Source organism: Hermetia illucens, chromosome 4 (assembly GCF_905115235.1).
Source record: "Hermetia illucens chromosome 4, iHerIll2.2.curated.20191125, whole genome shotgun sequence".
NCBI lineage: Eukaryota > Metazoa > Arthropoda > Insecta > Diptera > Stratiomyidae > Hermetia > Hermetia illucens.
Genome location: NC_051852.1, coordinates 115553766 through 115575232, shown reverse-complemented (window position 1 = coordinate 115575232; position 21467 = coordinate 115553766). Strand labels below are relative to the sequence as shown.

The window sequence follows — 21467 nt, the reverse complement described above, 5'->3', positions numbered from 1 at the left end:
AACGAAACCGTAAGTCAGTGGGCCGTTCCTGCATTGTGATACATTGGGCGTTTGGAGGCTTTCGGCGAATATTGATGCTGGCCAGTGAGCTGGAGTGGCGGGCTTCGGGGTGGTGCTGGTGCCCATTCAAAAGAATTGATAAAACAATTTGCTAAGAGCGACTGTGGCCGCTCTGTGTCGCCCAATTAATCTGGCCGTTTCGCAAATCAGTGGCAGTGAGTTGCATCCCAATCGGTCAATTAATGAATTGGCGAATTGAGTGCGAAAATGAAAGTGCTGTGCATCGAATGAATAATTGCTCGTTGGCTCCGTCAGTGGTTAGACGCGCGGCTCGGGTTCCCACAGAGCATTCACGCATTATTGCACGGTGCATTGTCTTGTTTATGTCGGACGGGCGACGACAATAGCTGGATGTTGTGCAAAAGGGTCTGCACTCGAGTGGGTTGAATGAATTGTGAAGTGCCTCGACACAGACGCACAGCTACGACCGACTTACAATAGGATAGTTGCGAGACTCGCTATCGACCGCCGCAAACGGAGTTCCACACGGAGGGCTGCAAGGAGTCTTATGAATACGCGCTCGTGGCAGAAGGGTTGTATGCACTTCCGCGATGCATTTTTCAATACCGGATACCCAGGAGTTTTATAATGAGGCGACTGGATCTACGTACACGGTAAGTCATTCTTTTGCGTCTTTTGTGCAACTTCAGTGATGGGGTTAGTTTCTCGAAGTGACTCTTTAGGTTGCGCCTATGATAGGCGACGACGTAGAAAGGCATTTCCGTTGAGAGTTGGAAGGTTGTTCTGTGTAAAAGTTTCTAACAATTGTCAACAGTTTTGAAGCGAGAATTTACTAATCTTATGACTAATGTTGAGAAAACATGAAACCTCATAAGGAAAGTTCTCTGTCAACTACTGTCATAAACTAGCGCCAGGAACTTAAATGCGAAAATCTGTACTATATCGCTCATAGCAATTGCATTGTATTAGTATGGGGAAATGACCGTCGATTTAAAAATTTAACGATTGCACAGGTTTTACATGCTACTAACCTGCTGCGATGAACCTAGCTTTGATGCTTTGGCCATCATCATCAACAAGAAACTGAGACTTTTGTACTAATCAAGGTAAATTGATACCATATGCTAACTATTTGGATACTAATATCAAATTTGTATTATCCTGTTGGCCAGCAGTGATTATGTTTAGTAGTTTATGTTTAGTATTCCCCATAAGTTAAGTTCTAAGGCTTTTGAATTTTGAGGGTTTATTGGAGTTACGCTTGAGTTGACGCCGCGTGCAATCTTATAAATGATTGCCATAAACTCCTAAATGAGGCATAGTGGAATAATCACGCATACACCCTATTGCGGTCGGTTTTTGCCAATGACCCACTCGCTGACCATTCAATAAATAATAAAGTTGCGGCTTTTTCTCCACATGTGACCTATCCACTGCCACATTCGGTATTCGGCCTAGCCTTGCTTTAGTAAGGAATCCCAGATATCCTGGTTTTGCGACGAGGTTCACCAATTCCATATCCCTAAAAGTTGTCTTGCTTCCTGGCCTACGTCATCGCTCCATGTGAGGCAGAGTCTGTCACGTTAATTTTTTCTACCATAGATATTGTCCTTATATTAGGTTGTTGCACACCGTCGTGTGGTTCGTTCGCTGACCGTATCAGCTCCAAATGCACTGTTAATGTTCCTGGTCGTCTCCGCTGCTTTATGACTGAGTTTGAACTCATACAGAAAAAGTATACGTTCTTGCCTGTTTCCATCCTTTTTTCCTTTTTATTCACTGTTATCACAACGATGGTCAAAACTGAAATGACTGAAATGACCAACAGCGCCAGCTGAGCATCATTTGATGAGCCGCTTAGTGTAGTTGATCGCTTGCATATTTTACCAATTCGGCTGTAACTCCATCGGCTCCTTTCGACTTACAGTTTTTAAGCCAATGAATTACGCGGACTGTTTCTTCATGGCATTTCCCTGTCGTTTTCATTTGGCGGAATCTCCAATTCGCCGATATTTTGGTTGTTGAGCAGGTCATTTATCCGGAAATCAGATTTTCGATTTCAGATCAGAGATCACGATACAAATTTCACTGCCACCAGTGAGATTTAAACCGCCACCTTCTGTCCAGCCTCGTGTTCTAGTTACTCAGCTATCCGGACAGACTGAACATCTTAGGCGATCGTCCTCGCGATGTGCAAGGGGTGCTACAGAGAGGTAGGTTTGAATATTCATAATTCCATAACCCTTCAAATTTGTACCGAAAATTTTCCCACTGCTGGATGATAGCTGAGTCGCGGAGTCGGCCCGTATTGAATTTGGAAGGCGACGCTGTGTGCCTTTGCGAACATATGCAACACCACGCAAACAAGGCCAATATCGACTGATACTGAACCTGTGGCATTCTCTATTGGTGCGTAACACTACACAATTGTGGTTATCCTGAACGACGGGTTCCTAAGTCGTTAGAGCACGTCTTGCGGCAACCGCCAGCAACACACCGACACCAGGTTTACGTCTGCTGCCACTAAGCTTTCCAAGTACAAAAGTCAGTGTCGCAAGATGGAGAGGAGTCGTGAGATCAGTCCCTATTCGAGGCGTTGTTAAGGTTTTGGTAGTAACAAGATTCGAAATTTACAGGTTACTGGGCCACAAATTTCTATCTCTTTTAGTCATATTTTACGGCAAGCAGGGAATACTTTTAATATAGGCTCAACCTCCAGGTCAAGACGAGTACTGGGGAAACCACAAAAACTTTAAGAGAACGTAACTGACACCGATAGCATAGTGGTTCTTGGATTTGGAAATTGAAGGATGCGACCATTAGATTGAGATAATTCGAGTCGATGTATCCTAGAGGCTGAGGTCTGATGTGTAACAAAGCGCTCCAATGATGAACACATGTTTCGATAAAAGGCCGCTGCGGCAACATATTTTTTTTTCGACAATATCGTTCTATTTTGTCTAACTGTATTAAATTTGCTAAAGATATGTTAATACATGCACATATACATTAACAATGACTAATTACAATTGGCATATAATAATGTAAAAAGGTTATTTTTGTCTTATGACCGACGATTACCGACTATATACCGTTGAAATACACAATTAATTCTCGTGCCGTGTCCTCTAGTCTCGATAACACTGGGTAGCGAAACTAGTTGAACGATCGTTGACTAGAATCTGGCTTAGTTGAAAATATCTCTCAAATTTGGTAACTTATTCATTTTTAGTAGAGATTTGCGACCCCGTCATAAGAGGGCCGTAAACAAGTAAAAATCGTTAAAATAAACTAAAATTGGAATGTATTCCGATGAAGAATCATTACAAAGATATCCAGTAAGAAGTCGAGGAATGGTAACCAATTTTGTTTGAGCAGAGAAAAATTACGTAGCAATATATTATTATAGGTCCCAGTCCGAATGAAAGTATCACGTCCACCAAGGTTGTTAGATTTGTTTCTTTTAGCAGTAAATGTTAACCTAGAAGTCGTCGTAGACCATAGATTTTTGAAATCTATTTCTAGTTACCAGTTCCAGTTGAGCTGAGTTCCTGTTTTAATACAAGATTTTTCTATGAGCATATTTTAAACTGTAATCCGCAACCAATCTTTGGGAGTAGGGCCTGGTGGTTTTACGTGACACCCGCCGTGTCGGCCTAATGGCACGGTCCTCTTCGGGCACGGATTGATTTGGAGACCATAATCAGAGCCGCGGTGCCCCATTTTTTAAACTTTATTATCCCAGCACCATATAATTGCCCGTCCACACCCGGACGTTAAACTTCAAACCCCTTAAGTTTGAGGAAGCCAGAAGCTGCATGTAACGTGCAGTGTCTTTTCTTTCTGCCCCTAAATTGGTTGGAGATATTCTGTGGTTTTCGTACCCCTGTTTTTAAGAACAATAAAAATATCGCTCTAGTTGCGACAGGCTGGTTTGTAGATAGGGGTTTAAATTTCTCAATTTGGTTACGTGAATCTTCGAATTTTAATTAGCCACATCAGAAACGTTTTAGTTAAATGATTTAGTTTCAGCATTGCTTGATGGTAGTTTCACACTAACCTTTGATATGGCGTTGACATGTACTGCTGCCTGTTTGGCTGTTTGGAGCAAATTCGAAAAGAGCGACTCTCTATTGGTTTTGTTGCGGACATTTTACTGTTAGCAGTAGAATGGCGTATATCCCCTCTCGAAATATGTTTATAGTTTTCAAAGCAGCTATATTGGTTTGATAATCGAGTTTTCGTAAAATAAAACCAGAGTCGGATTCTCCTTCCATCTCTAACTCGCCGGTTCCTTAGAGACTTTTAACCATCGTTCATAAATTTGTGTTGTTTCTACACTTCCGAAAAATTAAAATTTGATGCAGGATATTTAATTTTTTCTATTTACCAAATGATGATTATGCGTAACATCAACTTTAAAGTCTGTAAACATATAAATAAGTTGGCAGATGTGCATGAAAATCCATACGTGTTCATCAAATAACAGTTCGATCTTTGGAAAAATAAAACGACTAACCTTACAGCGCCAATTCTTATTGAACGACCAAACTTATTCAATCTGCTACGGGACACGTTCAGAAAGTGAGTGTCTGTCGACTGTGTAGACTGAATTCTTTCCTTCAAAACATGACCGATTCGTAGGGTGGGAGAGAACATCCGGGCTCGAAGCGAAAATTTTTAGTAAAACCAGGCCTGAGGTGAAAATTATGCAAACTTCTATTCTTCACTTTTTATTGAAATTTCCATTCCGGGCCGGGAATATCCCCCTTTCCACTCACATCCCACTTTGTCAGGCTTACCAATTCGAGGTTGGTTAACCCAGGGGCAACTCCCACGATCTCTTGCCAAGTGCAAAATCCGCTACCTCCCTGTGAAGGGGAAAACTCCAGTTGACATTTTTAACATAACGCATGTTTATCGCAATGAAGTTGTCAATCGTACAAGTGGAATCGCGAGCTTAAAACAGGACCTACTTTAGTGCACGATGATCAGAGGGGCGGAAGATCTTCAATTACGACTGAATGTGGAAAATATGTAGAATGGGTTCGGAACGATCCTAGCTTGATGTTGGATCAATCATCGATTTCCGAATATTTCCTGTACGAAACAATCACAGAAACCCTCGGATATCCGAAACTGTCTGCGGGGTGGGTCTCAAAAGAACTGACAGAACAGCACAAGTTGAATTGTGAGTGTAGAGCTCAAAAGAGTTTTAGGAGCACTATAAATTTGAAGGCGATAATTTTCACCACTTCGTTGTTATCGGAGATGAAACTTGAGTTGCCCACTACACATGTAACTAAAAGACAATTGCAATAATAGCGTCACACTTTTTCACCCTCCGCCGGAAAATTCAAAACTAAAATTTTAGCCAAAAATCATTTATCAGCACTCGAGTTTAAGACCATAAAGGCATAAATTTGATTAAATATTTAGTTCAGGGGGAGATCATCAAAGTCGTGAGATAGTTTGAAACCCTAAACAAAAAATTGAAAAGAGCAATTCAGAATAATAGAAAGGCATGTTGACAAAAGAAGTTTGTCTGTTGGGTGGGAAAATATTTTCAATGGACGAGGAGGTGAGGTCAATGCTATTAGCCAATGGAGAACTGCGCTATGAAATTGCTTCATGCATTAACGCAACCTGAATGAAGTGGCGCTCCACAATTGGTATTCTTTGCGATCGACGTATCAACGAACTCTTTTGGTAATTTAGACGAAGGTGTTGCGTTGAACTAGCGGCATGACACGTTTTGATCACATCCGAAATGAGAATATTCGCTTCCGATTTGGAGTTGCATCGATCGTGGAAAAATTGCGAAAGAGGCGTCTTCGATGGTATGGTCACGTAATTCGCGCTAACGAAAATTCACTCGCCAAGATTAGTTTGAATATCGAAATCGATGGTAAGCGATCAAAAGGCCGTCCGAAACAACGGTGGTTTGATACGCTGAATGGCGATTTAAAAGCCTCGCGATTGCATCCCGATCAGGCATTTGATAGAATCGATTGGCGAAACCGATCACGACGAGCCGACATCGTTTGTGGACGGAATAAAGGCTGGTGAAAAAACCAAAGGAGGTGAGAAAGTGGACGAATAGTTGTTGGAAAATTGGTTAAAGCAAACACAAAAAAATAATCCCTTGTCACACTACCTGCATTGACATGACTGACAACTATTTTGAACGATAAGTTACACATGTACATATGTATAATTGTAACTATTTTATTTTTTATCATAAAGCCTACTCAAATTGAGTACACTTTCTTCCTGGGCGTGTCTCGTATATACAGCTAATAAGCTAACTAAAGATGATTTGATAATGGAAACAATTCTGAGTACACATTCCTATCCGACAATGGCATATTCCAACCTAGCGAGACACCTTCAATAATAATTCAATAAATAAATTTATTTCTGATATGTGGAGTTCAAAGAGCACGTCCTCACGTATCATGCTTAGTCTCAGAAAGGCAACCTCTCCTTCTGTAAGGATAAATGGATAAATCATACAACAGAGCGAAAACGTCCGATACCCTGGTATCTACCTTTACAAACATCTCAAGTACAGAGAGGCGTCCATTTTCTGGTTTCCGAATAGTTTTTTATCATAGCTCTCATTTTGTATTTAAAAATGAAATTAATGTTATTTTCATTGACCTTTAAGTGGAGGCTTCTTGAATGAAAAATCATGTAGTTATCATCTGTTTGGCATTAATCGGGTGTGCAATTTGGTACATGCGCAACTATTAACTTGAAAAAAAAGTAAAAAAGGTTCACATTAATTTGAAGGATCCTTGGCGTCACGGATCGCCAAATTAATAGTTAGTCCTACTAGGACCCAAAAATTTAAAATTCGCAATGCTTGCTTTGAATGTATTCCACGTGTTGGCGATAAGGCTGAGGACTTTCAATCAGGGTGGTTGTGAATTGCTTTCGATTTTGACCTCAACTTTTTTCTGAAGTATTCACATTCCTGAGGAATAGATTTCAACATAATATAAAGAGAAGCTGCTCTCGATTCCCCTTGCCCAGTTTACTGTTTGCTCAAGAACCATCTGAACTATGTAAGCGTGTGTCGTCAACACTTCGAATGTTGTGTGGTATTTTCAAGGTGAGTTTTAAGTTTCATTCGTTGACGATTTTGTTTCACTGAGGAAGAGATGGTTTTATTCGGCTTTTAAGTGTTGTGGAGCTCGTCTACACCTTTTCGAATATGTTGCTCTTCTTATATGATAATAACTCGCCAACAGCGGTTTTTGGAAAGTTTTGAAGAATCAGGATTGTGGAAGGCTTGTGCCTGATAAAGGCTTGCATTCAATTGTTTAAAGATTGAATCGTTTAGCACGGTTAAAAAGATATAGTTTGCTAACAACCGTTGATTTGGTATTTGTTTAGGGAACTTTACTATTATTTGTTTAAGAACTCGCCATACAAACCGTATTCATTAAATTATTCTAAATACTTATATCTGATTCTATTGGCAATTTCTAGATTTCAGCTATCATCAAGCATTCATCTTGATAAGTATTTCCATCAAACGTCACGATGCCCTCGTGTACGATTAACTATGTCTCACTACAACCATCTGTTTGTAAAATTCCACTTATAATTCAAGCCGGACATTCAAGAAAGAAGCGGCAAACTGTGCTTAGTTGCTGACTTTTCGGCCTAATGAAAATTGATTGTAAGTGAGTTTAAATCACTCTATTCGAGCGCAATGGTACTATTATGAAATTGTACATGAAGCGGAGAAGGGAACACGTACACTCCACGCTGGTGTGTAGCTGCAGAGATAGTAGGTTTCAAAACTTGTTGCATTATCGAGCGCCCACTTGAATGCGTTGTTCGATCACCCACAAATGAAATACGTTGGTCTATAATCCGCTATCCATACTTGAAACTAAATCCAGCGATTCCGTTCGTTTTGGTCGATGGCCTTATAAACATTGTCGTCATGTCCATTCCTAACTTATTATCATTCCATAATATACATAATAAATTCGCCCCAAAAACAGTTCAAGTTGACACTCTGTGGATAAAGATTCGTAGTTTAAAAATTTGCGCACCTACACTATTGGGCGTAATTTCAGGGAATTAAATGACTGTTTCCATTTTAGTGTTAATGTCGCGAACATATGATATCACCAGCGCAGGCACTGATTGACTCATAGGAATCCAGTTTGCAATGCACTTGCTAAACCATTCGAGTCACTAATGAATGTATTCATTGCAAGCGAATGCCGAAAATGTTATGGTAATTAAATGTTGCAAGCGGAGCGGAAGAACTACAACACTGGCCAGGGCAAGGTCAACAACTTTCTTGATCCAGTTCGTTTTCTTTTGTGGTTGTTGGTCATGATCGCACTGTAATCTATGGACAAATAAACCCCTGGATATTAGAATTTACATATTTATTGAATATGATTGACAACGTATTTATCAGCCATGACTAAATACGGAAGAAGATATTGCATTAGCGCGATTATTGTTGACCGACGTTGAGCTTATAAAAAACAGGAAATGATGACAAAGTCTTTTCACACAGCCAAGAATTGATTTGGGAATAATGGATCTTCTGACCACTTAATGAAAGATATTCTCCAACGGTTCCATGGTTTCGATGCCTGTAGAGTACATAGACATTCCAAATTTACTAACCTATTATAGCCATTCAACCATTGAAATCCAATGTTTAATTCGATGGAATGCGGCTTCTATATGTGATATTATTGTGGAAGCACAATTGACTTGCTAACGTCAACCTTCACTGTTTCGAATAATTTCTTCATACTGGGTGTGACGCTCTATCTTAAAAAAAGTCAATTTAAAGTTTAGTGAATGTTCATTGTTGATTTAATTTCGGGGAAGGAAATTCGGTCAAGTTATCGAACTGAATTGATCGCCTATTTTCTTTACAAGCTTTACCGATTACCTAGCTGTTAACATTAAGTATTTGAAAGAGGAAAATGAATTTAGGTATAAGTGATTCATGAAGAGGAGATAAAATAACCTGAACTAAGTGAAAACTTGATCTATAAAAGATTTCTCCACGTGAAGAAGAATCTTTTTGTCCATTTAGTTTGAGACCTCTCAAATTTTCACATATAATAAAATAATAATACTAAGACAGAATAGTTTTCGGCAACGAAAGCAAAAGAAATTTGGGGGTTACCCACTCATCATGCTGAGTTAATTACCGCCGAAGGCACCCGACATGCCACTATGGTCCGTTGGCGCATGGCATAAACCAGGCCATTATTCAGCCAGCACCATTCCTCATTGCGGGGATTACGTATCTTTCCCTAAACAGGACACGGTGTAAGATCCTGCAGACACCAGACCAATTACTTGCACATCAAATCTCTACAAGTTCATAATGTCCGTTATTAGTGGAAAGGTCAATGCGCACCTCGAGTCCAACAACATTCTGTCCGAGGACCAGAAGGGCTGCCGAGTTGGATTATGTGGTTGCAAAGAACAACTGATTATCAACTCGGCAATTGTAGGACAGGCAACTAGATGCCAAAGGAATCTCTTTAGTTGCTATATCGATTACGCCAAGGCTTTCGACAGTATCCCGCACACCTGGCTAATCAATCTAAGCTAATCAATAAATCTGTATCGCATTGATCCCAAATTGACGAAGTTTTTGGCGACTTGTCAGTGCAGTCATCTGAGGGTAGAAACTCCTCAGAGCTCATTCGCATACGGAGAGGCCAGCCAGGGTCAGGGGGAATCATTGAGTCCTCTTTGGTTTTGTATGGCACTGAACCCTCTTTCATGGCTATTGAATGATCCTAGTTTCCGGTGAGTCTCTTGCCTGCGGCTGTTTGTAAAGCAGGTTGTGAGATGATTTGATCTTTCAATCATCTGAGTGGGGTGAAGTCGATAAATGGAAGTTGAGGGGAATGCAAGATAAACACGGGAATTGTCTCTGGCAAGCATTTGTTGATTTGCTTTTATTGAACAGATGGCTGTGTGCTGGGGACCTCTTTGCTAAGATGGAGGGATTTAAGTGTGCCATTTAGGATGGCGTGTTCGCCACCCAAAAGCTCATAACAAAAGAGCAGGGTTCGGCGTTAGAGAGCAGTACTCGGATAGCTCTGCTTAGGAGGGCATGTGTGCAAGTTCTACTGATCTCCATACACTATACAATAAGCCTGACGTCCTGTTAGTTAACAAGACGGGTTGCTGCTACGGTCAGGGCAAAAATGCCGTCTCTAATGAATATGAATTATGACATCGTTTTTCGACGGTCCGCCTATTCTATAATTTATGTTGTGTGGTACAGATTCGCTTTTGTATTGCAGATTTGACTAATATGATTGAAACCTGTGTGGAGCTGCGGGAAAGATGTTACTAGACTATAAATTAGCATTGGTAGTCAGAAAACGAAATTCTATAGATTAGTCAGTTAATTTAGTTTTGGGTTATAAATACAAAAAAATAGATTGCCGCTGAGAACACCAAACGGATCAAGACTGTAAATATAATATATTCGATTGGCTGAAGAATTTCGGGTATAATAAGTTACCCTATCCTAGATATAAGCTATAAATGAAGTAAGACATCGGTCGGGCAGAGGAGTGCTTTTCTTTCTCATTGAAACGATTACTTACCTTATTCTCAAGCGTGAATCTGTATATATAAGATCGAGAACTTGCCTCTCAAAAGCCATTTGTGTGCACTTGCAAAGCAATAAGATTTCATCCCTCGAACAAAGGCGCTGCCGAGTTGTATAATATAAAGGGGATGATATTTTGGGATACAAGTCCCAATGCCTGGCATAGGCGGGCTGGCTGTGATACCCAATTGTATATCATAGTTTCCAAAATCTTCGAGGTTTGTCCTGACAATTCCTTTCGTATTCTATGGGCACTCACCGGTTTGAAATTCTGTTGATCTTGAAAACCAAGGCTTTCACTTTTTCGTTACCTCATATTGGTTTTCGTCTGTCAAATTTTTAGTTCAGATATCACTAGTCTGAGTGAGCTTCTCTTGTGGAGGGTACAAGGGTACAACCTGTGTTTCCACTTTCCATTCGATTTGAACGAGTATGTTTTTGCTGCCATCAGTTTGGGTGAAATTTTTGTTGATAGGCTTGAAGATAGGGATTCTTTAGAGGTTCTACTTAAAAATAATATCGACGTGTGTCACATTTCTGCTCTTTCTAGTCACGATTCTAATCTAATTCCTCAAGCTTTCGATTTTTTGACGGAAATATTCATTTGTTTAAAGGTTTGTTCCTTCAATTTTTTCTCGCCTTCTCGTCTCCTATATCGTATGGCTCATTTTCCTATTTGAAAGTATGCCATAGAATAATCCATTTCTATGTTCTAGAGGATGTTTGAATTAAAGCAGACTATTTTAGCGAAAAATGTCCGGGGAAAAATTTCATGGGCCAATAGATCGTTGTATAGCTTTGATTGCCTTCCATAATTCTCTGCACTTGCTCTTCTCTGTTCTTCGCATTGCAAATAAAAGAGATATAGCGTGAAATCAGTTCCGTATGTTAAACTGACTACTGAAAATGAAGGAGGAACATGCTTCCACCATAAAACATCGACAAGTATACCCAGTCTGGAAATGTTCATAAGTTTTCTAATGAATCATTTTGGAGTCTTAGAAGTACTTTACAGTAACATCCATTCGATGCAGCTCATACCCAATGAAGAAGTCATCGAAGCTGATCCAGTAAGAACATAAAGACTCTACAAGCCGAAGGAAGCTCACATTACCAAACCACAGGTGGGTTAGTAAGACAAAACAGAAAAAGCGACTCCAAAGAATGACTAAACGCGAAGAATTCGGGATCATACCACTTTCGGAAAAGTTTTTCGAGATCAGTTTTTCTATGAGACGCTAGGAAAATATCGTCTGCATAAAGTAGTGTACATATATGGCGCTGGACGTTGGATGTCACATGTGACCATAACAAAAACAAAGAGGAGTGGTGAGAGGGTCCTTCTTTGATGAATACCGACAGAGACACGAAGGGGTTTCGATATGCCCGTCACACTTTGCACTTTACTCTTCGGATCGTGGTAGAGTAATTTAACCCAACGCACGAGTTCTTCTGGTACAAGGTGTTGTCGTAAAGTCCGCGATTCACGTAGAGTTTTGCTGTCAGTTACGTCTGAATAGTCCGCATTTGACCAGCAGCCGTAACGTGGATGGAATGCAATTCTCTTTCAAGTCTTTTCATGTCCAGAGTGGAACTAACGATGTTGTGGCTTGCCGGTTCCCGGATGGTGCATTCAGTTCAACTGGTCTTCCGGTGTAACCGACAGCTCAAACTGTACGTGGATGGCATATGCTTCAAGCACACCAGATGAGTTTGTGTGGCACACTGTCAAACGCTTTCTCTAGATCCAGAAATGCAATGAAAAGAGGGTAAAGTTTCTCACGGTTTTTCTCCATGAGTAACCGCGCAGCGTGTATTGCGTCAGTAGCTCTGCAATTCATGAAAAATCCAGCTTGATTCACGGGTATTTGAACGATGTCGTGAATACGATTGTCAAGAATGCGTTCAAACATCTTCATGGAATGGGCGTTAACGTTACAAACTGACGACATTTAGCTGAGAAACTATGGTATACTCAGGCATGTCAAACGATTATTGATGGTTTTTATGTAGACGACACATTCATGGGAGGAGTGACAGACACAGTAAAGGACCACATGAGCGGAAGTCATTTCCCTTTTACCTCTCCTACAAAAAATAAATCTGTGTAGGTTACCCCTTAATTTGAGCTATGCAGTCAAATCATATAAGTAAATTAACCATGTGTTTCCCGATATAACTCCGGGAAGACAGTTATATTGCACATTTCCTTTGATGTGAAACTAGGGAAGATTTTTTTTTCTGCCGGACAAAGTGAAATACGAAAGTGACAATATTCGACGAACTGGAAAAAGAAGTCTTGCCCTTTTATTGGAGAAACCGCAACTGTATAGGGGACATTTGAGTGTACTTTCGAATTGTCTACGAATTAATCCAAATTTTCTGATTATTCACATATCTGCGGTTTTTGTCCTTTTCGGATTTAAGACGCAAATATCGCGAAGGCATAGAACCCGGCTAAACAGAAACGCCATTTAATAATGCAAGCATTTTGGACTATGATTTTCTCTCACTTCTTCTAATATGAACATTCAATGGCATAACAATCCAGTTTGGATCAAGGTACTGAAGCGCCCTAGAACACATTATTTCAAGGCCGTTAGGATACCCTAGCAGGCAATCAGGTCAGCAATGCGTTTTTCCGAGAATGTTACTCTATTTTGATCCTACTTACTCTAAATTAACTTACATAGTGTAGGGCCATGGAAGTCAGGGTATAATTGAATAGATCTACAGATAATGCCCTCATTAATCAGAAAAGTTTTGATTATATCATTTATGTTTAAGATTTTTGATTAAGTTAGGAGTAAACATATCGCATGTTAATCATTCAGCGACATCAATTTCATTCCCGGTGTCCGAATAGCTTGGTGGTTAGAGGCTGCCGTAGCGGAAGGTCGCGGTTCAAATCTCACTGGTATTGTGGTTGGATGTCGGATACCAGTCGAATGAGGTGTGATATAAGTCAAATCAGGGTAAAAATCTTGGGCGTACGCAATGTTGACCACACGGCATCGTAATGTTGTAGTGTACGGTTGCGGCCTTGAATAAAGTGATCTAACATGCTTCAAGGTGCAGATCCAATAGGAATGTCGTGCCAACGGTTATTATTATTATTGTCAATTTTATTTGAAGAAGTCAAAAAGGAATCTGTATATATTAATATTTGTAAATCTTGATTTATGTTTTCTATTGGCTCTTTTGTGGATCATAAGGCATCTACGCTGCAGAATTTAACTTGGGCGCGAAAGAGAAAAGTTGTTACTTAACCACCTCCGCGTTGCACTCTCTGTTTTTCCTAATTCAGTTCAATTATTGACTAACAGCCTTGATTTAAGTGTAATATGATTTTTTGTAAGTGCATTAAATATAGCCCATTAAATCTACTTAATTGGGAGTTAGAAAAACTAAATTCCAAATACAATTCAATAGTTATTTATTTTGATTGCAAAAAGATAAAAGTGTAAGTATATTTCAAGCGCACTGAGAAATCGCATTGTACTAATAACAGTTGCATGTTCGTTAAATCACAGAACGTATAAACATATGATTTCACCCTAACCAAATAAATTATCTCGCCAGACGGTTTTCCTTGATCTACCCATAAAAGATACTTTTCGTGTTTGACTGCATTTGGTACAAAGTTGTATTTGGTGGGCGTTACATGCTAACGGGACAATTAATTTAAATAAAAGATAGGTAAGATCTGTGAAATGGAAGTCATTCGTTTATAACAGAGAGAAGTCATGCCCATATAGACATTTAACCACAAGTTTGTATTTAATGGGATTCCGTAATTAAGTCTGCTCATGAGAAACTTCGAATTTGTATGTGTTTTACTTGGATATCTTCCAATTATAGGTTTGTTTTTTTTTCTGGGTGTACTTATTAGAAGCTTAAGGAATCAATCTCTGTTGGAGTTTAATATGAATGCATATTATTATACGATCGAGTTTAAGTAGAGAGTCATATGGAGAATATCACGATGTTGTTTGTGTTAGCACGTCTTGGGATATTGCCAATAATGCATTTTATTCTTTGTTGTAAACTGGTGCGGGTAAAGAGTTTTCAGCGCAAAGTATCCAATTAATTCTGGTGGAAGTGTTGGGTGAGCTACCAAAAAAGTATAGAAGGTTAATTAGAAATGTTTGTTCAAGGTGATCCTCGCACGTTTGTTCCTCACAATTTTGAAAGCAGAATATAATGATTTCATGTATTTGATGTTTTTTTGTTTTCGGATCTGAGGAATCGATTTTACATAGGGAATGGAATGAATGGAGGCACTTTACAGGAGTAATTTAACAAAATCACAATGACTGAGGTTTCATTTAGCGTAGTGTCTTATCTCTGGGATGAGCCTGACCTCAACTATTATAGTAGCCAGGAGTTGGTTGTTCTTTGTATTTATTCATAACTTACGTTGTTAACCTTGGATCCACTGCTTGACGTCCCAACTACTCCTTTCTTGGGTGTAATCACCTGGCTCTGAGTAATTCGGAGACGTGCCTCCGCCTGATTAACCAGTTTTTGTGCGGTACGGGGCCCCGCTTGTTTGGTTTTCGTTTTCTTTTCTCTTTGTTGATTTGATTCCCACGAGTATGGGGGTTAAGTGGTCCGCCGTGCCATAGCCCCCCGTAGCACGGTAAGGTCTAACTTACTCACTGAGGTGACCAGATATCAATGACACTCCGTTCGAATACAGTCAGTTACCCCCGACTGCAAATTATCCAATGGGCACGGTTCGCATGACACCCTGGATTGGGGGAGGTGTTTTTCGACTCCCCAGTCTAGATCCGTAGCGTTTTGTTAATAGTAGGGTCACCTCGTACAGGGTTTGGCTATCACCACTCACTAACGATCTTGGCAGACGAGAGGCTTGGCCCCTGAAAAGGCACGCATCGTCCGCGTCAGTCTATCCTGCAGTACACTGCTTAACCCCAAAAAAAAAAAAAAAAAAAAACTATTGCACAAAATTTAATTTGGATTATCCTTTTATTACCTTATTTTAAAAAATCACCCTTACTCTCATCTCATATAACGAACATTAATAAATACTTATTCTGAACTAGTGTTCCTCCATGTCAAAGTCAATTCGTTTGCGAATACAATTAAGCCGATTGCAAGTTCTTCCTGTCAGCGGTGTTGCCAAATACTCCAGTCCTTTAACATTAACTCGTGAATGGAAAATTGAACGGTACCTTAGTGGATACCGTGGTCCTGATTGATAAGGAATTAATTTTGCTTTCGATTGCACAAAAGGTTCATATGGCTGACTATACTCTCCTGGCTCTGCGTCGGAATTATTCAATGCACGAGTCCGGATTCTGCCCGATCCACTCCATTCAGAAGAATCCAGAAATGGTTCTTCACACAATTCGCTTTGGGAAGTTATTGGTGTAGATGTGCCATTTGTTTCGCTCGGAGGTGAACCCGGCGCTGTTTTGGGTCCTCTCGCTGGTGGGGTTCCAGGCCCTCGGGTCGGATTACCATCTTCCCGTGATGGGGAACCAGATGCAATTATAAATTCTCTAATTGACATAATGACCTTACTTGGCGGGGAATCTGAAGGAGTCCTATGTACTCTAACAGGGCTACTCACTATCTCGCATTGTGTAGATTCGAGATGCAACGTTTGATGGTAATTGAAAGGAAGCCAGATCATTGGTACGCGCGCTCCACATTCAGCATTCGAACTATTCCAAAGTAAAGGTGCACACCCCAAATATAGATTCTCGGCAAATTGTTGCAAGGATATGGCTGTGTTATGGCGTTTTTCTAGCAGGATGTATTCAGATGACCACAAATCATCCTCACATAACTGAATTTCGTGTTCTTCATGGAATGAACCAGTATAGTAATACTGAAAATCATTTTCGTTTGGACCAATTTCTTCTGGGGTCCCCGGAAGGTATTGCAACTCTTGACCTGGAATCGTGCCAGCAAGCGATGTATAAAAATAGTCGTTAATGCTGGGTACAGATGAAACCGGCGAAAAGTTAATCACTTCGTAGATTTTGTTATGATCTGTAGGCGAAGCTAGTTCATTCGAGGTGGCATCGCCCTCACGAGTTTCCACAGTCGGGGAAATGTACCATCGCCCTGTAGGTTGCCGCGAAATCAAACTCGTACTCGCAGAAATACTTGGTATTAACGGCGATGTATACCCAGTGGTATTACATGCAGGTGTTACTTGCGAAGTAATACTCTCTTCACCGATTTTACTGGACGCTTCAGCTGACACATACACATGCCGCATACAGTATAACCCGAAATATGGGAATTGAATATCGCAGTTGTCATATTCCTGTAAAACTACCAAACACTTGTCAATAGGTATAATCCCTTGAGTTGAGCCGATGAAACTAAGTTCGAAGCACGGTTCTGGTCCGGAAGTGTACTCCTCAGTGTCCAATATAGGAGTTATCGGTGAAAGGTTCGCAATCTTGTAGATTTCATTCCGAGATGAAATTGGTTCTCCTGAAGTCGCTTCCATTTTGTCTTTAACTGATAATTTGAACTGCCGTGAAATTTGGTTCGTGAATGTTTCCAATCGCACTTCCGTTCCAACTTTTATACTCATTGTGCAGAGAAAAGTTTTTAATATATTGATAATTAGAATATCCGTCTTAATTATCACTTCTTTCGGCATTAAAACATCCGTACTCTACCTGGTGCTAAATCAAATTTAACTTTCTGAGGAAGAATTATTACTTATGATGACCAACTAATACAGTTTTCTGAATTTCGAGAGGTCCTTGACTATGTTTACGCGCCGTTAAGCCCTGGAACAGCCCACACTATAACTCTAACAACAACATAATTAAGATCAGTTTTAAAAAGTACTAATCGAATCCTTTCATTTGATACGTTACATGACCATATTCCGCGGAAAAACTATTTATACTCCTCTTTCGCATGAATTGGGAGCCCCTTTTAAACCCAACGCAAAATGATGCTACTCGTTGGATGTAAAGAGATTCACAGATCACATGTTTTCACCAAATCTCATGGCAATAATACAACAAATATACAACACCACAGAATATTGCCTAGTATAATTGCAAGTACACATTGAAAATGGTATTATTAACTTATCTCTGGCGTAGAAAAATATCTCCAGCTGCCTCAGACAACAGGTAGATAAATTTCTGTGCCTGCTTCGGATTCCAAACAGACAAATGCTTGTCTCTGATAAATTGATGTCTGTATCACAAAAGAATATTCGTTTGTCTCAGAATTCGGTATCTCGACGAAATTGAGAAGACTGACCGTGACTAATGTGCGAGGCCAGATAAAAGCAGCAGGATCACTTTCGAGACCATTCAACATCAACAAAAGTCTAAGACAAAGGGATGCCCTATAATGCGTCCTCTTTGACGTGCCCCTGGATGCGATGCAGATGTTAATGCAAGAGGCATCATCATCTTCAAGTCCACCCACCTACTGGCCTACGCTGACGATATCGACATTATCAACCCGAGATGTACAGTCTACGTTCATCCAGATTGGTCTGGCGGTGCGAGATCTTGTTCTGCAGATGACGCAGTGACGCTCGGATACTATTCTCGTTAATAATCAAGTAGATTTTAAATTTGTGCCTATTGTCCTATGTAACTATCCAGTCAAAGAGGGTGCGATTAAGCTCCAAAACTAGGTTGAATAGGGTGGATCTCCTTTACACTCGAAGTTAAAATGAAATGTAAGACCTTGACAGATAAAAATTTATGGGGACGGCGGTCAGTTTGGGACCTATCCTAGGAGCAATACGTCCAAACACCTAACGTCCTTTCGTGCCAAAACAAAACTATTCCATTATACTTGCATTATGGTATATCCAAAGCGGACCTGGTTGAGTTTGCATAATTCTCCAAAATTTACTTTAATTGGAGAAACGGATTAATGAAATTTATGGAACATTGTTCATTGATTGTAACAATAAAAAAGCCATTGTTAACTCAAAAAGCATAAGAGAACGTAAATTCGTGTAATAATTAAAACTAATTAGCAGATAATATTAAGCAACATTCGGTTGAATACGCCCAACAACTGTGGTCGAAACATGAGTTCAATAATCTCGAAAGTAGTTTTTTATTAGCGTATCTAATTAAAAATCATCTAGTAACCTCATGATGATGTATCATTTCGTGATTTTCAGTTTATTTCAGTTATGTATGCGTTCATGCACATTGCATTCAGTTTATAAACATAAATGAAAGCTATTTTGCTTTCTGATTCGCTGAATCTTATGAAATTTTACCAAGATGAAGGAATTAATAAAATATTTGAAAATATGGGAAGCTGAAGGTTACGAAAGTACATAAATGTATGTATATTTTTTTTATAACAGTGTATATTGATTACGCCAAAGTGGAGTTTTATTGGTAACTTTCTATTCAAACATTCAGAAGCTCCAAAAAGGAAAGACAAAAGTTTCCTAAAATGCCGAAAATTAATTTTTATTTCTCATATACCGAAATGTCAAGGACCAGTTGTCCTCTTTCTCAGTGAGTATTAGTTTTTAAAACATAACAATAGAATTCAAAAGGGGTTAAAAGTATCTAATCACCCTTATTTGTCTTCAGCTGACGATTTTTTCATGAATCGTACATATGTTAGGAGCGTTAGTAATATTCCCACGAAATTACTTTCGGAAAATTTATTTATTCTTTTGAATGACGAGGTGGGCAAGATGTAAAACTAAATGAGATGCGGTTTTTGGTTGAATGCCAGTAAAACCGATCATGATTAAGCTTATAAAATGCAGATATAAAACTATATTCCTGGGGCCGAATACTTACGTTTCAGAATTCAATGTTTGTTGACTTTTTCATTGTAAGGCGAGTCTGGCTAAACATTTTTCTTACATAATTGAGGATTTGGAATATTATGTCGTCGATTAATAAATATTATAAAATATATAAATAGCCTTGACTTTCAAGGAAACTCGTAAATCGTTTAAATAATTTAATAAGAGTGAACCAAATCTTCTTTGAAACTGCAAGTTCAATCCAGTGATAATGGATGTAGCCGCTAGCTTGTTCACATTTTTTGCAGTTTTTGCAACGTCCTCGGGTCGAGGTGATTTTTTGTGGAGTAACACAGAAGTATGGCTAAGTAATTCAATCACTTCCTTGAATTGCATGCAAGTACTGACCAGTTTCATTTCTGTTAAGTTATGCTTAGATGTTGGCGGCTCACCGCGGCCCATTTTACAATTATCTATTACAGATTTTGTATAGAACGATGTGCTTATAATTGACTATGTTTTGGGTCTTCTTCTCCTTCAGGGTTTGTCTCGTTAGTAGTGGGGTCGCCTCGTCTTGATCGATTGCGTCATTTTGCTCAACTTCGAAGTTCAGACCAATCTTGGCAATTGAATTCTTGTTAGCGCGAATTACATGAACATACCACCGAAGACGTCTCTGTTGCAATTGCCCCACGTTCGGTACAACTAAAACCCAGAGCACGAGTTCTTCTGGCACTAGGTGTTTTTGTAGAGCACATTAGATGAGTTCGGGTGGCACGCTGCCAAATGCTTTCTCCAGATCCAAAAGTACAACGCAAAGATGGCGACGCTTCTTCATGAGTAACCGCGCAGCATATATTTCGCCAGGAGTTCACAGTTCTTGATCAACTCCCCATGATTCACGGTTATTTGAACAATGTCGCAATTACGGTTGTGAAGAATCCGTTCAAAAATCTTCATGGGATGGGACTGTAATTGGGTTGGTGGGTAATTTAAATTTCCTGCTATCTTTCTTTTTCTATGTTGAAACTGTGCTGTTGCTAGTCTTGTTGGGTCCCAGCTCTTTGCTTTCCGTAGCTCAGATACGATGTCGTCAGGTGCTGTTGCTTTCCCCGATTTTATTTGTTTGATTGCTTCCCCTACTTCAGTGGCGCTAGATTTCTTCCGAATGTCGGAAGATGAACAAATTGTTCCGTTGAAATTTGCTCGAAATATTCTCGCCATTTATCCGTTGCGACTTGCCGGTTGGTAAGCAAAATACGGTTGTTGTCATTTACACAACAGAAGTATTCGATATCCTGTGGACCTTGGTGTCGGTTTTTGGCAAGTCCATATAGATCTCTCTCGCCATCCTGAGTTTCCAGCTTATCGTAAGGATGTTTGTAATGGACCGCTCGAATAATAGCGATCGCTGTCTTCGCTACCGGTTAGAATTCTCGTAAATTTGTCGATCGGCCAGCGTGTTTTGGTTGTGAAACTTATGGTAGAGGCGTCTTTTTTCACTGGACTCCATTGGAATGTCGTCATTCCAAAGTCAAGCATCTCAGTTGATGAACCGCTTACCTAGCCTGGTGACCCTATGCATAGGCCGCTTTGCGGATCGTGTTTTTAACTTGGTTTCACGATTTTTCCACATTCATAATGGTTGGTAATCGCGTAAGTAAGATCATTTCTTCTCACGAAAACCCCACCATTTAATGCGCGGCGGACTAGTGCATTCCTTATGCTGTTTTATCGGTGGTTTGATTTGCAAGACAGCAATCAACGATCGGTTGATAAGGTGCGATGATCTCATAGGGAACAGTTTTGTTAGTCAATGATGGTGGCAAAATGTCGGCGTCTTATGAGAATATAATCGATTTGCGTTTTACTGTTCCCACTATAAAATGTAGAAGATGAGACAACCATTTGATGAATCATGTATTGACAAGTACAAGGTCTTGAGTGTCCGCAAAATCGACTATACGCACGCCGCTCTCATTGGGTCCTCCAAATCCTTTTCCCCCAGGGCACCTGTTGCCGTCTGTCTTTTTACCCATATGACATTAAGTTGCCTGCAATGATGATATA

The 21467-nt window shown here is 39.9% G+C and overlaps 1 protein-coding gene across 2 annotated transcripts in view; it reads left to right on the top strand.

The window, feature by feature from the left end:
• Positions 1-611: 611 nt before the first annotated feature.
• LOC119654519 (sorting nexin-17) overlaps positions 612-21467 on the top strand; it is a 33829-nt gene continuing 12973 nt past the window's right edge. For both annotated transcript variants that reach the window (XM_038059960.1, XM_038059959.1), the window contains exon 1: positions 612-674. In XM_038059960.1, coding sequence (XP_037915888.1) covers positions 612-674 — 63 coding nt within the window. The remainder of the gene's footprint in view (positions 675-21467) is intronic.